Genomic DNA, 18,856 nt, shown 5'->3' on the forward strand with positions numbered 1-18,856 from the left:
TTAAGGCATGTTTGATGTAATTAAAGCATGAGATGTCTCTTTTAACGTTTACCGTTAATTCCCAGCTCTTTCCCTGCCTACATTTTACATAATTTGCGAAATGCTGGTTTTAAACGAGACTGTTGAAACAATGCATTGTAACATCAAAATATTTGTCGTTAGTCTACCTCGATTTAAAAAACCTGATTATACGCATAACATGGTCTTGAGTATCGAATCAGTTGAGAGACATGAGCACCATATGTAGGTGATGATGAAATATTGTTATATGAATATGGTATGTTGATGATAGAGAAGCTGACATCATATGTTTCCCATTTACCATAAAATTGAGTTGTTAGTTTACTGTTAATATATATGTTCAACAACCTAATTTTGATGCAAATCATCAAACTGGCCGCTAAAATTTCAAAATATTCTAAACTACTTCCATGAAACACGAAAATTGTAAGATGAAATATTTTACACAAAATCAAGAAACAATTCAAATTCAGTACTCACTTTAAAAAAGCATTAACTAATACCAATGTAACGTGTGTTCAGCAGAGGGTCGATATTTATCAGTGGACACGTACCCGGTTACACCTGGGATTTCGCAGTACATATGTTTTACAAAAATGTATGTTGTCTACAAAGCAAGAAATGAACTTATTCAATAAATTTACGGTGGTTATTCAACAGGGATTTAATTTAACATAACACTTCAATTTCTTAAATCCAAAGTTCCCGGACAATTGGCTTTTACCAATGGTTCAGGCAAGCGACCTGATGTCTCTTACCAGCTGATGTCTCCAGCTCACTTTGACACTGGGTACAGACTTTTTCAGACTTTATTGCAAAGTGTCAAAGCTACTATGGTTAATCAGCTAGCCAACCTACACCATAAGGCTTATTCAGCCCTAACGTAGCCTTTTACTTATAAAGGATCGGCTTTTCAGCGTCTCTTTTGAGGAGTTCTCTGCACCGCTGCGGAGATCAGACAAACTGATCTGCGGTCGACCAATATATAAATAGCATTTGCCCAACCTATTTCACTGCAAGGGAAACATATTATCACCATGACAAAACCCCACACCACCCGATTTTCTTTGATGGGTATAACCTGATTCACCGCACATGTCATATCATTTATGTAAGAGCACTTCAGATTTTTCAACAACAACAAATTAAAAGTGCATCAAATATCCATATTTAGGTTTCGATATTGGATGTGTCCGGTTGGAATTGTAGTAGAACTTAAAATAAATGATTTTCAAATCAACCGATGCGCTTCGAACTATTATAAAACTGACAAGTGCCTCATCATGTCTATTGAGGAAGTTTACAAAATACATATGAAAAATACGGACGTTTTCTAAGTCTGTTTATGAATAAGATGCCAGACACAGGAAGCAAACATGGTTATCAAACATGATTGGATGAAGTTTGAAAAGTGAAACATTATTTATTCTCAAATCATATAAGAGCATCATGTGTATGTGAAAATTCTATTAGTTTTACACAAGATATTTTATTATTAAAATGCAGTTAAGCCCTCTTGTTCTCATCAGGACGATATGGGGACTTAAGGTATTCAACGTATAATGACCATATTTCATATCTAATAAATGGATGGTGGAATTTTTGTAATCATGGTATCATTTTGAAGGGTTCATCAAATAAAAATAATCCACCATAGGGAGTTTCAAAATTTTGTTTACCGCTTGATTTATTTCACCTAGAATTTAACATTGAAGTATATGGGAAAAGCATGTTTTATTACAATATTTTTAAAAGAAATTATATTTTCATACAAATCTCTTGGTAGAAAGCTACATACACTTTCTCTTAATGAAAATATAAAATAAAATTAATCATTGACTACACACAGTTTTAGAAAATTAGATATTTCTAATTTTTACAAAGGGCAGACAACTCTTCCAAAAAAAGTCTTAAGTGCAAAAAGGTCAGCTTCTAATCATTTACCAGTCATGTGAATTTCATCTGCTTCCCTTTCATCATTATTTAACAATAAATATTTATGTTGATCTAAATTCTTCAAATTTGTTCATTATCCTTTCATTATACTTGGAATACCTTAAAAGCGACCAACATATTTTTTCCACCCTCCTCTAAATTGAAATCCACAATTTGCCCTTGCTCATTGGAAAATTTGCATTGAAAATGCTTAAATTCACCCTCATGATGGAAAACAGATTGAGTAAATGAATATTATTAGATTTTGAGTTTCAATAGATTGCAGAACCAAACTTGCTTCACAAATGTGCTGAATGTGTCATAGAATGAAATGGCAAGACATACCCCGTATATATGTCACATGATGATGGCAATATTACTCGCTGGACTAGCTATACTGCGCATGTCTGCAACTCTGATTGCACCTCGTGGATCTTAAGCAAAGCAATAACCGAATATACATGCATATAAATATTTGCGGCTGTAGCATATTGAAACCAACAAAAATTATTCTAATCAATTCATTTATTTACTTACATTGTGATATCTGGAATGTTATAATGAGTTGCTTCTATATTTTATACACTGTCATTCCGGGGAGTACTTGTTGTACAAGCTCCATATAAAATCGTTAATTCATAATATTTATTTAATAATAAATAAAAATCAAACGTATTAATTGAAATAATAAAAACTTACATGTATATTTATATATATCTCTAAAAATCTTTAACCTGAACTTTTATGGTATATCAGTGTGTACATTTTTACCAAAACAACAGAGGATCGTAAGATAAAACGAAACTGGAGGAAATTACTAATATCTGCTATATATGTCTCTGGTCAGCTGGAACGAATACAAATTCTTCGTGCAACCTATTTTGTTCCTTTATTACCTTTGGTTTACTAATCCCAGAACGATAAATGGTATGTACTTTGTTTTGATGTGTCTCAGAGATTTCAATATTTGTCTTGCCTCAATCCATTCTGACAAGGAGCTAAGCTTTTCTTTTTACATTTACCTTATCATCTGGCATTATCTTCGATATAATTCATACCAGAGATGAAGTTCTGTTGTGAACAGAAAAATCGGAGCTATGAAAGATGAAGATTTAAGACCTTTTAAAACAAGTGAATTCAGTTCGTCGTTTTCAACTATGTCGATATCACCAGTAATGACATGTCCAGCTAAACCAACGTTGAAAGAAGAACAAGAACATGTAGATGGATTACGTTTAAGATTATCTTATGTTTGTAATTAAAAAGTTTGGATGTGATAATAGAAGTATATTTACAGGACATGAATTTTGAAATGATACAATATATGATTTTTTTGATGACGAAGAATCTTGTTTATGCTAAAGGCATATATACCTTTGTTATAACATTCAAGCTGAAGGAACTGACGTCATTATTCGGAAGGATATTCATTTTGTAACCTGCGGTGATTTAAAGAGCTGGTAATGGGCAGCATCTATACTCTTAGAATTCCAATCTGTATTCTAGTGTTGAAAAATCCTAGTATGGACTAGTTTTGGCTTCCTGAAATAACGTAATCAAGACTGCCAATGCGAATATGACGTGGACCTAATTGTTTCTTGACAAAAGGTAAAAGTAATTCAAGTGATACTTTGTAAATACTTGGACTTTTGTATCAACGAAATTCATGACTATGGATTTGTGTATATCAACGAATCACATTTACGTTATTTGCATTTAGACTAGTCAGATTCCCAACATTATCTACGTTGTAGTAGCATGTCAAGAACGGCCTGACAATTGGTTTGAAACACGTCCGACAACATTCGACCTAATGACACGTTGTATTTGTAGATTCACATCATTGTAACGATCATAGAATATGCTAATTGCAGACTTTAAACCAAACCTTGGAAACCCTTGTAACATCATCTTACTTGTCAGTAGCCTGCATCGATTTAAAAAACAGATCATACCCAAAACATGTCCATGCGTATCGAATCAATCGAGAGATATGAACACGATTTGCAGGTGGCAATGGAATACTGCTACATAAATATAGGAAGTTAGCGATGTTAAAGCTGAAGTAACCTCGTTTGTCATAAAGTGGAGTTGTTAGTTTGCCGTTAACATCTATGTTAAATAACATCTCTAAGTACGATTCTGAAATGGGAGACTCTGTAGTGTCTTTTATTTCCAGTTCACTGAGATATATCGAATTAGTCATAGATAAAACGTCACTGAAATATCTATATGTCGATTTGAAGGCCACAGCAAGAATTCTTTCTCCTCGTGTGCAAGGTTTATGATATAATAATCATATAGTTGGTCACACCTCTCGTAATCAAACATTTGTAGATCAGATTAGTCACTGTGGCATATAGAATACATAGCCTGTGTGACAGTTCATAATTATGCCCAGCATCTAGACCATCATGACAGTGAATGACTGAATGTACCGTTATGTAAGCATTAAATGTTTTGAAATCAGAAATAGATGACAATAAATGATTTGATAGAGCAGCAACTTACATGTACGATTTTCATCCACCACTTTAGAACTACGATATCCGCTATGTACCTAAACCATATACTAGGTCATTGTCTACAATATACCAGGACTTCTGAATTGATTTTATCATAAATTTACAGCCCGGATTTATCTCCCGTGGATTTGATGAAGTTTTCAGTTGACGTGGTAGAAGATCTGGTTGAAACCAAATACAACTTGCTGAAACTTCTTCTGAATTAAGTCGACGTTCATTTGAAGAAAAAGGAGATTGATTGAAAATAGTTGGGATGCATGTATGTTGTGTACATCGTTTAATTAAAGACCATTATAGCGATGTTGTGTTAACAGCATGCATACATGTACGTACATGGTCGGTGTCTTCAAAGATTTGCAATATTTGGACCATTGTAAGAAAACATGATAGCGAACGACGTTTGACAAGCCCTTTCAATACAGTTACAATCAATTGAGTTTATTGTAGATCACAATATCAAGTTAAATAAGATTTTCCCTACAAAAAATGGTTCATTATGCGTAAGAAAAGTAACAGAATAACATCGAGTCGATGATTGTCACAAACACTTTGAAAAGCGTCATTAAATAGAATGCAGGAGGCAATGTTGGGGCATCAACAGAGTATAGCTTTGGTTTATTGGGAAGGGAAGAGGGTAGTTGAAAGAAAACTAACGTTTCTCTAATTGCAATGAAATATCAGGACTAAAGTTAGTAAAGATATTTCTATATTTAGTCGTTTGTCTTACCAAATACTTGCTTTTAAAGAAATATTCCTAGTATTTCTTTTATAGATATAGATATATATATATATAGTTTGTAAAAAAGAATTCGGTATTTGATACAGTAAATACATCCAATAATAAAAGTCAAGAAACACAAAACTCGAATAACATTTCACTGTTAGCGCTTTCGGCTTTTTAAACTGCCTCTTCAGACAGTTATAAAATGAAAAAATATTGCTAAGTAACGTCAACATATCACGACGTAAGTAATTGTCCTTTGTGACATCATAATAAATCACACTGGTAGCGGTATAATACACACAATATCAGACAATACTTGGAAATCAATTACAGAGTTCAGTTCAATGTAGTTTCAATTTTAAACATTTATTTTCTATCAAGTTTGGGATTAAACAATTTTATAAAGTATTCCTCCTTTGTAACTATATATATATTACTATATATTACTAATTATATATGTATAACTTTTATACTTAAGGTGGCTCACTACACTCAGAAACGGTCTCTCAAATCAGTACGAATTGATTTAATTATAAAAAGATATGATGATATACAATATGTATATATGCCAAAAAATATACAAATCTGGATAAAAACACGATTTCCAAAAAAATAATTTCAACACAATTTGAATAAAAGATCTCTGGTTCACCAGCCCAATGCTTTAACCACTGACCTACGAAGATAGAAAAACAAATTGTTCGATACAAATGATTTCACAAAACATTTAAATCATCATCTTGTGACGTGGTGTCATACAGAGTATAAGTTTTAGTGTAGTGAGCTACCTTAATACCATCATTAAGAAGAAGAAAATCCTTAATTTCACAAGATTCCTCAAAAAACACAATATATTCGTTCGTGTTTATTGTGTCATTTCATGTTTTACAAAGGTCTGGCATAAACAGTTTCTTCAAAGAATTAAACGGTACAAGGTAGTCTTGTGAGACTGAAACCATCTGTTCACTGTGGCCTCTCACAACAGGTGACCAGCAAGGAAGATATGACAGATAAATATCATCGGGTACCTTTCATATCAATCTAAATATCGTGTACACGTCTAAATATCTTTAGCTCATTTATTCACAATGCTACAGAATATTTATAAAGTCAATTGCATTCCACCAACATTGAGTGGCGTCCCCTGATGTTACATGTTTTGTCTCTGATTTCAACTGTTCACGTGCAGTTCTGCTGTCTATAAAGAAACAAATGATTAGTCGTGCTTGTTCTTTAAAAACATAGTTATTTATTAGCATTTACTGTAAACGTTGCATAGAATCTTCGCATCAAACAGAATTCCCAGTCGAACTATACTTATCACGATCCTACGTGTATCACAATCATGAGGAAATGGTTATCATTACAATTAATAAAGATATCAAAGTAAACAACATTGTATATATATATATATATATATATATATATATATATATATATATTCCCTGGTGGAGAAACTCAAACACTCACAACCAAACATAGTTCAATAAGTGAACTGCCGTAAAATGGCTGAAATATTACCAACACTGCGTAAAACCTCAGTCAATTAATCAATATATGTCGAACATCTAAACATGTCTCTGTAAATTTCCCCACAGCTTGATATCACGTGTTTTGTACTTATTGATAAATCAATTGGTAATATTGATACCATATATTAACAAATGATTTTACTCTTTGAAGCATTCTTCAATTTTCATTTTAAGGAAAGCAAAGATAACGAACAGTGATCAATTTCATAACTCCTATAAGCTATACAAAACAGAGTGTTGAGCAAATACGAACCCCTGGATATACCAGAGGTGGGATCAGGTGTCTAGGAGGAGTTAGCATCCCCTGACGACCCGACGTGAGCCCTATATCTTGATCAGGTAAACGGAGTTATCCGTAGTCAAAATCGAGATGCCAAGAACGGCCTAACAATCGGCGTGAAACACGTCAGGCAGCATTTCATCCAATGATAGGTTGTGTTGGCAAACTAAATCGTTATAACGACTATAGAATTTGCGAAATGCTGACTTTAAACGAGACTATTGAAACCCCTGCATCATCAACTTGTTTGTCAGTAGCCTGCCTCGATTTAAATACTGACCATACACAGAACAAGCTCTTGCGTATCGAATCAGTTAAAAGATGTAAACACCATATGTAAGTGATAATGGAATATTGCTACATAATTATGGGAAGTTGACGATGGAGAAGTTGAAATCATTATTGTTAGGAAACAACACTAAAAAACTGAAATTTTTAGAATGAATTTTGAGTCCCTGTATGAAATATGATTTAAAATATACATCGGAAAGCTTGCTTTGTAAGACATTAAGCAAATGAAACGTTTTGAAACATTTTTCATATATCTGTACACAGATGAAAGACTTCTGGATTCAGCCTTCTTACCTTTTCCTGAGAAAGTGTATCAGAAGTATAAGGAAGATGGATACGACGACTATGAGCTCTGTAACCAGTATAACAATGACGTGCATTCCATTCTTTGACGAATATTCATCATATATAACTATGGTACTGTTGTTTCTGTGTCGACAGAAAATATTTTGAGTCAGATGAGCATGCATGTTCACTGGACGACCGACTATCAGAGAAGAATGAAAATATTCTTTAATGAAATTGGCAAAATTATTTTTGACTATCTTTCCCTCGCTACATGTGTGTGCCACGTTTTCTTTCAGATTATTACAAGTTACTAAAACAAACTTTACAGAAAATATTAAATATGATAATTTCTCATGGCTGTATCAACAATTTGCATTTGAATAGTCGGACATTCCCTGTGTATCCCTATGTATTCCCAGTAGTCAAAACTACAGATTTATGCTAGATAACCCACAACTTGTAATCATTTACATTTTGGAAGTAAATTGTAGAAATCGATATAACTAATTTTTAAAATAATTCATTTGTACATGTTCGTATATCCTAGTAAACTATGAAATCCACAAACGATCAGCAAAGTGAAACAGACAGTGAATTATCTCCCTTTGACAATATAATTGTAAACATAGATCAGCACAAATATCGGGATTAATATGTGCATTGATTATATTGCCCTAACAACAACAGAAATAACTATACATGTTGTGGATAGTCATGAAAACTTTTGAGCTCCTAATTCAATTAAGATATGACAAATCGTATAGCCTGTTGATATGGGTACATACGGAGACATATATAGTGAGCAGCCATTTAAGGCGATTGTTAAAGGACTTCTATGTAACTAAATCGATTAAGATACTATATCGGGTATAAATTGAATATCCAATCAAGTGTCAATAGCAATGATACTGGTTTATGAAACGTAAACAGTCAAGTGACTGTCATATTAATCCCAGTGGTTAAAGAAAGGTGAAGATAACGAACATTGATCAATCTCATAACTCCTATAAAGGTGAAGATAACGAACAGTGATCAATCTCATAACTCCTATAAGCAATACAAAAGAGTTGAGCAAACATGGACACCTGGACACACCAGACGTGGGAGTAAGCATCCCCTGCTGACCGGTCACACCTGCCGTGAGCCCTATGTCTTGATCAGGTAAACGGAGTTATCCGTAATCAAAATCAGCGTGCCAAGAACGGCTTAACAACCAGTATGAAACACATCAGACAGCATTTAACCCAATGATAGGTTGTAAAGAGAAATGACATATGCAACTGGCAGGTACAAGTGACTTACTGACAAGATGTATATGCAAGTGGGTTAGGTATGTGGCATATGCAAGTGGCAAGCTTAAGTTGTTATAGGCAGGTGGCAAGAGGTAAGGCCAGTGGCTATAAACAGTCATAAATCTGACAAGTGCCAGCTGTACATAGGAGTTAAATGTTACACACGAGGCAGGTGTAAAGAATGTTATGTATATTGCAATTTTTTGTACCTCGTGTATTTGGTTAAACACTAAACAGGTGTTAATGATGTATGTATATTTTGCGACTAGTTGTACCTCTTGCAATTAGAGAGATAAACACCAGATAGGTGAAATTTATCAGATTCATCATTGTACATCAAAACTCGGATGAACCGGGCACGAGCCTAGATGCTCTGCAAACGCCCGGCACGTTACAAAAGTAAATATATGTGCAGATGTACTTGATTATGCTATACATATGTATGTTGGCCCCATTAGTTGTCATCTTCTGTTACACACGAGACAGCAAGCAGTCCAAACCTGAAAAATCTCAATATGCAATATAGTAAAACTATGGCATGTCTTTATATTCCTACTGAAAGGTGAAGATGAAAGATGAATACATGATAAAACATAGAAGTATGTGTTTCTCTATTGTTTTGTCTAATATATATTCATTTTGTTTTTAAATCATTCATGAAGGATTGTCACAATCTGTAGGTAAAATACCACACATTAGACCTATGATTGGCGCTCAGCGCCGTGGCAGTGGGGGCTCTTTATCGTGTCAATGCCTACCGTGATACGGGACCTCGGTTTTTGAAGGTCACATCCGAGAGATCCTTGGTTATCGTAGCCAGGCACTTGACAAAGAAACAGTCACTATCGAAGCTCATCTTTGAGGTTGGAATTGGTTGCCGGGATCGAGAGAACTCGGGATTCCCTAGTTATATTCCTACATCATCATCAGGGAGCGTTTGTATGAAAGAGGCGTATAGGTCTGAGATGGTGGTCATATGCCATTGTATAATTGACGTATGATAAAAATTATTAAATACTGATTAAAATTTCTCAAAACTAAAAATTGTATTCTGTAGTCCATGTATGATGACATGTTTTTTTCCCAATCATAAGACCTGCATGCATTAATGGCGGTGTCAAGTTAGCGTTTATTATTGTCGAAAGGATTTGGTGATGTATGGTTTAACCACTATGTTGATAATGAAATTTTATTTTCAGAATGTCTTAAACAGTCGGTTAACTGACAACGTAATGGAGTCACGTGATGAATTTTTGATAATTCATCTACATATATTCTGTATATCAACACCTTATTGATAATGCTAGCATTCAGTTTTATCTGACAAAATATATTCCGGAAAACAAGACTGATACGCGTAGCTATGTCCCCCACCGCCAGAAAAAAAGTTGAAGCACAAAAATTCCATAACTCCTGTAAAATTTGTCGAATCAAAATGATGGCGGAATATGATCAATTGTACATATGGTGACTAACAATCCTACAAAATTTGAACAAAATCCGTACAGTGGTCTCTGAGGAGTTACGTCCACAAAGTGTTCCTATAGTGTAGCATGTACAAATTCAACAAAGTCCCATACCTCCTGTAAAATTTGTCGAATTAATATGGCGGTGCAATATGGTGACTAATAATCCTACAAAATTTGAACAAAATCGTTGAGCAGTTTCAGAGGAGTTGCATCCACAAAGTCAAGTGGGACGGACGGACGCACGGACACCGGTATTTCTATGTCTCCTTCCACGTTGTGGTGGTAGACAGTTAGCTTAGAATAGAAGAGTACAGCAAAACAACATCGATTATGTGAAATTTGTAATTTGAACGAAATGGACGAATATCATTTTGTATTATTTGATGTGTTCATTCCATAAAAACATCACATCTGCATGTAATAATTGATACACCTGTCGTCAATCCAAAATTTTAAAAAAAACTCTGTAACCGGGGTGAATTTTTATGAAGTGCTTTACTCTTATGATCGAGACAAACTATCATCTAATGTATATATTATGTAGACTTTACTTATAGTTGTTATTTAAAATCGTCTTATCAGAATTTAGCACATGTGTTTTTGACCATAGCATGCAGTTACGGAGTACCAGGATACATTGAGAACATCCATTTCAAATCATTTTGATCAGAAACGAAAACCGTTATGATCATTTTCAGAAATGCAAATTTAAAACATGTTTAAAATATGCGTGTGTGGGTTGATATTTTTTGTTCCACCAATTTGTAGACATTTATCTTATTTATCTATGCTGTGAATATCTTCACGTTTTCCTCGTTCATATGAGAGAGCTATAGACATTTTAGTATTATCTAATTAAAACGAAGCAAACGTGCATGCTCTTTTACTTTGATCATACCAATCAGTTAGGAGATTTGATATAAAACAACGATATAAATTTCAGAAGATTTAAAATTTATATCGTAAAGGATTTACCCAGGGAGATTAGGGTTAGAATAGGTCCTCATTACCCCTTGCTTGTCGTAAGAGGCGACCAAATGGGCCGGTCCTTCGGATGAAAACGCAAAAAAACGAGGCCCCGTGTCACAGTAGGTGTGGCACGATTAAAATCTCTCCCTGCTCAAAAACTGCAAGCGCCGAGCATAGCCCTAGATGTTGCAGCCCTTCACCGGCAATGGTGACGTCTCCATATGAGTGAAATATTCTCGAGAGGGACGTTAAACAATATTCAATCAATTAATCAAACAGACACTCACCCGGTAAACTCAGAACCTGTGACTTCAGAACATACCGGTAGTTTGTTAAGGTTGATGAATAACATCCATGCAATAAACCTTAAAACACATTTTGTCGGCGTCTGTTTTTTTTTATATTTCCTATCAGAAACAGGAAAAACGCAATTTAATTTGTGTCGTGTTGAAAGTTGTCAGTCCTTCACGTCTGAAATATCTTCCTCTCACGCCAAACATTGCTGTACACTGTGCCGCACAATTACAAGGGAGAAAACCCAACAGTATAGCCACATTGCGTACGTCTATTTGATATAACTTCTGTTGAAAGAAGAAACAGGTTTGAAGTGTGTCGGGGACAATCAATTTCACCGAAAAACATTTGATACAATATCTGCTGCTGTAACGTACATAAAATCGTTTTATTTATACTTCACAACTAAAATTTATTGAATTATAAAAAACACAAAGAGTTTATAAAATATGGATAAACCCAGTGGGAGGGAGAGAAAGAAGTTTAGTGGGGAGATTCTTAAACTCCTTGTCTATAACTTCTTTCGCTTTCACCTTTTCGCCACTAATTTGCATCAAACTGATCGCACCGGCTATACGTATTCGATGCCGGTTTTAATTTTAATCTACTGAGGCTACATTCAGTTTGCGGAAAGCATGGTCAGAGCAGTAAGCCTGTTATATTTGACTTACTTGACTTATTTCCTTCTCTCCCTGTAGAGAATAGTGAACAATTCCTCTCCATTCTGCCCTTTCTGCTATCCTGCTTGTATCTGTCCAGGTCTTGAATCCAAATTAATTTCAGCCTGTTATATGTATAGGTATTATAACCGTTGCAGTGCATATGGATAGTAATCTGGCATGCAATACGCTTCAGTACCCAAATGAAATGCAAATTATTACAATTCAGAGGAGGGGGAGAGGACTACCCCCTATATCCGCCCCCTCATTTCGCCGCGGAAGTTGTCACGATAAAGAATCCTCACTGCCACGACCCCGAGTGACGTGCATAGGTCTAACTTTGTGGTACTTCACCCAGCGATGTCTCTACAGGAGTGAACAATTTCTCGACGTAAAACAAAGAAAAACTTTCTACAATGTGTATTCGTCATAGATTTGGACAATGAAAATATACATTTATTTGTTTTAGATGATCAATTCCATCCCGTGGGGATTCGGGTAAGAGTAGGTACTCAGTATCCCTTGCTTGTCGAAGGGGCGACTAAATGGGGCGGTGTCACAGCAGTTTTGGCACGATAGAGATCCCTCCCTGCTCAAAGGCTGTAAGCGCCAAGCATAGGCCTAAATTTTGCAGCCCTTCAACGGCAATGGTGACCTCTCCATATGATTATGAGTGAAAGATCCTCGAGAGGGACGTTAAACAATATTTAATGAATAAATCAATTCAAAAACATTAAAATTTCAAAGGCTATCTTTATTTTGGGAAACCAGGATATATCTTAAGTGACAATAACAGCACGTATATTTAAAGAAAATCGCATGTTTAAGAAATGAGTGATTCCAAAGTTAGAAATAATTTGCCCAAAGTCATTTCAATTAAAGAGGGTTAGATAGTTTGTTTTATTAGTTACTAAGTATTCACACAGATACTTTGATACATTACACCGGAGGATCTCTCTGATCTGTCAGCTTTGGATATTTCTGTTACAGACTATTTATACAATTGTCTATTAGTAGAACAATGAACCATTTTCTACTTGTTAACATATACTTGTAGATCTATATCTTGGATGTTTTAATCATGTTTTATGAACTATTCTAATAGATATTCAGCTATTATTAAGCTATGGATATTTCTGCTACAGACTAGTTTTTGACTGCGGATAACTCCGATTACCTGATCATGATATAGGGCTCACGGCGGGTGTGACCGGTCAACAAGGAATGCTTACTCCTCCTAGGCACCTGATCCCACCTCTGGTGTGTCTAGGGATCCGTGTTTGCCCAACTATCTATTTTGTATTGCTTATAGGAGTTATGAGATTGATCACTGTTCGTTATCTTCACCTTGCATTGATCATTGTTCGTTATCTTCATCTTTCATCAAAAGACATCTTTCAATGCGTCTATTTACTTAATTATGTACTTATACCGGGTACCTACCTATGCATGTAATTAAAAATAAAGCAAACTTAAAATCAAATCTGATATATACATCATTTATCTTATGACCGCTCTATCAAAGATTAAGAGGCACTCCTTTTGCGTAGACATCGTTTTACGCGCTATACCGATCAAACTGCCTGGTGCGATATAGGAAGAGTTAAGGTAACTCCATGCTCGCAGTTTTGTCTGCTTCAAGTTTGAAAAGTGTATTTATTTCCATTTATTAGAGTTAAAACTAATAAATTATCAAATAAAATACATAGGTCACCACACTTTTTAAGATGCGAGATATACATGCAAGGTGAAGATAACATAAACAGAATCATATCACCGTCAAAAAGTTGCTATTTTCTTTAAATAATGTTATCAAAATTTCATAAAAACTGGTTCTGATGATATCAAAGAATTCCTAACAATTTCCTGAAACTGTTTCTTCACAAAAAATATACAAAATGTCTGTAAAATAAAATATATAAAGGAAATATATCGCATAATAGACTTGATATAGAAATCAATGAAAAGAGTTATATCCCTTGGGTTCAATATTTTTTAACATGCAAGGTGAAGATAACGAACAGTGATCAATCTCATAATTCCTATAAGCAATGCAAAATAGATAGTTGGGTAAACACGGACCTCTGGACACACCAGAGGTGGGATCAGGTGCCTAGGAGGAGTAAGCATCCCCTGTTGACCGGTCACACCCGCCGTGAGCCCTATATCCTGATCAGGTAAACGGAGTTATCCGCAGTCAAAATCAGTGTGCCAAGAACGGCTTAACAATCCGTATGAAACAGTCAGACACCATTTGACCCAATGCGATGTTGTACTGACGAACTAGATCGTTATAACGACCATAGAATTTTCGAAATGCTGACTTCAATCGAGACTGTTGAAATCCCTGTCCATCAACTTGTTTGTCAGTAACTTACCTCGATTTAAAAACTGACTATACGCAGAACAAGCTCTTGCATGAAAGGTGAAGATAACGAACAGTGATCAATCTCATAACTCCTAATAGCAATACAAAATAGATAGTTGGACAAACACGGACCCCTTGACACACCATAATTTGGACTTCTGAAATAGTTTATTTTTAACAAGATTTTTAACAATACCTATCGGAGAAGACACTAACAAAAATAATGTTCCTATCATGCATAGATCTGAATAAATCATTGATTTTGCAAAATCTGATGACATCAAGTGAGGGTGAAATTACTGTTGAACTGAATATATCTCGTATTAAATAATCTCTCTCTCTCTCTCTCTCTCTCTCTCTCTCTCTCTCTCTCTCTCTCTCTCTCTCTCTCTCTCAAAAAGACGTATTGCGCGAATCAGTAGAGCAATAATTCAAATATTGTGCTCATTAGTTGAATAATGAGCAAATTAATTGAGCTATTGTTCTCTTCAATTAAATTATAACACATATGAATTGAATTGTTGATATAATCAGTTCACTAGAAGAGAGCAACAATTCATTCATAGCGCGTATCAATTCAACAGAATAATTAATGTTAATTCAGCAGAATAATTAATTCTATCAACAATTCCATTAAATTCGATTATTAAATTTCATAATATCATTAATTATTTGAATAATTAAAGATATCTTCAATTAGAGTTCATGTTAATTTAGTGTCCCATATATGAAAGGCATTTGATATCATATTTGAAGTCTACATGTATATGTATATATTTACATCCAATATATCTTTGTATATTGTTTCCCAACATGATTAATTCAAAGTCCTTCAAATGACAGAGTTCATCATGTTTGGGTGCAATTATGTGTGAGCTTGTAAGATATCCTTTTTAAACATTAAAGGTTTTCTGTGCACCTCTCTTAACCCGTGTATGGTAACCACGGATTTGAACGCCTACCATATAAATATCATTTATAGTAGAAATACACCAGTCCTTGGAGATGGACACGTTTTATGGCCAATAATTATCAATTTCCTCGTTTCAATATGAAAAATAAAATGCGGAAACCTTTCATCCCGAAAATCTAATATGAGACGAAGATACAAAGAAAAGCACATGTAGGTTATCCAATCCCCCTCAACAGGGACAAAAATAGCCTTCGATTCGTATACATGTTAAACAAGATTGATGTACATCACACATAGAGAAAGTATTTCATAATGTATTTGAAAATTGATAAACGTGATATCAAATGCGACAAGCATCACAATACTTGATGACCCGATTGAAAGATGATTACCACTTATTTGATACTAATCAGTTTCTTTACAATATGTACTGAAAGTACGGACGATTGTCCTGATCAGAATTGGTAAGATTTCTCTTTTTGTACTTTGACAGTAGTCAATTTGTCAATGTCTTGCAGGTAACAATAACACTTTTGTGTTAGAGAGGTGCCCCGTAGTCTTATGTGTAGCATCCTTGATAAATTTTTATCTAATGTACTCTTCTATAGAGGCTGACAGATAACTTAAAATTAATCTGTTGTATTTAGATTTATACCCTGAGAGACTCTTTTGATGTATTTCCCTGGGAATTACCGTATGTAATTTTATGTGGGGATGGCTGTAGGGCTCTTATCGGGTGTATTTTTGTGGGCGGTTGAAAGAGTCTTATTCTAGGAGTATTTACTTGGACAAAAGAACTGTAACAGTACTGAGCATCGTTTCATTGGATACGTCCATACATGTATATCAAAGGATATGTTAATGCATCTATCTATCTATCTATCTATCTATTTATCTATATATCTATCTATCTATCTATATACATGTATATATATATATATATATATATATATATATATATATATATATATATGCATATCTTCATAGTTCATTGAATTGTGGACACATCGTAGAAAAAAGGAATTATATTACTGGCATTTCGGTAACTGTTAATCTGTTCAAAGCTAAGTGTATATAGGAAGACAAAATGCATGTAATTTTATATACTTTGAAAACATGAGATGTGTCCTTTAATAGCTATATACTTTCTTAACGCTTACATCTATGTACATGTAATGATGAATTATATTTTAGGCCAGGCTGTAAGAGCAATTGCAGAGCTACAGAAAAAAAGAGTTGTGAACGTACGTCATTACTACTTAGTAGAATGTTTGAATTCTTAACACAAATAATGTACAGACTGTATATGAGATACTGATTTCTATGCAATAAAACGTCATATAGTACCACTTTTATTCCTGCCTCGTTTTGATGTTTTCATTTCAACCTTTTCAGCGTGTGAAGTCGGTACATTTGGTGCAAATTGTTCAGAGCCATGTTCAGCCGGCTATTACGGAGAGAAATGTTATTTTGTGTGTAACTGTACAGAAGGAGAAGTTTGTGATAGACGGTACGGCTGTGTGGAGAACAGAACGGAAGACATCGCGGGGATAACTACGTACAAATACGTACAAGTAACATCAAAGGATTCTCTCAGTACAACTGCACCAAAGTCTAAATATTCCCAAACGTCAAACTCTCCTGAAGGTGAATTTAAATGCTATTTACATACGCCACTTTTCTCAGTAATACGTAACGTTTCGTGATATTTCAAGTACAATTCACTTGTTTCTACGAAAAAAATTGGGTTGTACATTACGAGGTTTGGGATTTAGAGTCAGCATAATTTAATTCAGATTCTCTATACAACTCATCGGTTATAAATACAAAATATTTACAAATATATACAAATAAGAAGTGGACGGCGAGTAGACACACAGATGCATACAATGTACATGTACATCCCATAATCCCTGGTTGTGGCAAGTAAAAATGTAAAATCAGCTCCTATATAGGGCAGAATGTTATATAAAAAACAACACGCGCGCGCCATGTTAATATAAACCCAAATAATTCGAAGATATCTTTAATTATTTGAAGATAACATCAATCGCGCTGAATAATTGAATTGATACGGGTATCAAATCAAATCAATTACTGTGGAATTATTGCTCGCAGAATTTAATTTGGAGCTTGATATAAATCATTTGACGATCTCGTTAGTTTCATTGAGGATATATTTAAATTACTTTCAACGATTTTATGTATGGAATTAATGTGCGCCATGATTCTTTTAAAGAGAGCATCAATTCAATTAAAGAGATAATTAATTCAAGTGTGTAAATTGTGAATTGAAGATATCTCTAATTAGATAGTCACTCTCTCTAAAAGAATTATTGCACACATCAATTCAATTACTGATACCATTCATTCAATTGATTAACTGATTGTATCTTGTTTAACGTCCCTCTCGAGAATTTTTCACTCATATGGAGACGTCACAAATACCGGTGAAGGGCTTCAAATTTAGGCCTATGCTCGGGGATTATGGCCATTGAGCAGTGAGTGCTCTTTAGCGTGCTACACCTACTGTGACATGAGACATCCGTATTTAACGTCATCTTGGAACCCCGACCTTCCGTATGTGGTGCGAACGATCTACCTCTAGACCACCGCGGCGGTTTCATTCAATTAAAGAGAACGACAATTCAATTATTGCGAGCATTGATTGAATCGAGTTATTGGGGCGGTCCTTCAGATGAGACCGCAAAAACCCAGGCCCCATGTCACAGCAGGTGTAACACGATAAAGATTCCTTCCTGCTCAAAGGCAGTAAACGCCAAACATAGGCCTAAATTTTGCAACCCTTCACCGGCAATTGTGACGTCTCCATGTGAGTGAAATATTCCCGTTAAGCAATACAACCAGCCAATCGAATTGATGCGTGTATTAACTGAATTACTACTCTCTTAATTGAATTACAGCAGACACCAATTCAATTGTCTATCGTCTATTCATTTGAAGAGAGCAACAATTCAATTATAGCGCGTATCAGTTCATCAGAATAATTAATGCTATCAACAATTCAATCAATGCGCGCAATGATATAATTAATCATTTGAAGAGATTACTCGAATGGATGCTCACATCAAATGAAGTGATTATATATTCAAATGATTAAAGATATTTTCAGTTATTTGAGTTTGTTAATCTGGTGCGCCATAAGCAACTCTACACCCTGAAGAGGGATAATATATATATTATATATATATATATATATATATATATATATATATATATATATATATATATTATATATATATATATATATATATATATATATATATATATATCTC

General features: G+C 34.5%; 1 protein-coding gene across 1 annotated transcript; it reads left to right on the top strand.

Moving 5' to 3' along the window:
• The first annotated feature begins 15,925 nt into the window (after window positions 1-15,925).
• LOC130055208 (uncharacterized) lies at window positions 15,926-17,391 on the top strand. The gene is made up of 3 exons (XM_056139170.1): window positions 15,926-16,024; window positions 16,755-16,804; window positions 16,956-17,391. The coding sequence occupies exons 1-3, from the start codon at window positions 15,945-15,947 to the stop codon at window positions 17,264-17,266; spliced, it is 441 nt and encodes a 146-aa protein (XP_055995145.1). The 5' UTR covers window positions 15,926-15,944; the 3' UTR covers window positions 17,267-17,391.
• Window positions 17,392-18,856: the final 1,465 nt, after the last annotated feature.

This window comes from Ostrea edulis, chromosome 1 (assembly GCF_947568905.1).
Source record: "Ostrea edulis chromosome 1, xbOstEdul1.1, whole genome shotgun sequence".
In the NCBI taxonomy this organism is placed as follows: Eukaryota; Metazoa; Mollusca; class Bivalvia; order Ostreida; family Ostreidae; genus Ostrea; species Ostrea edulis.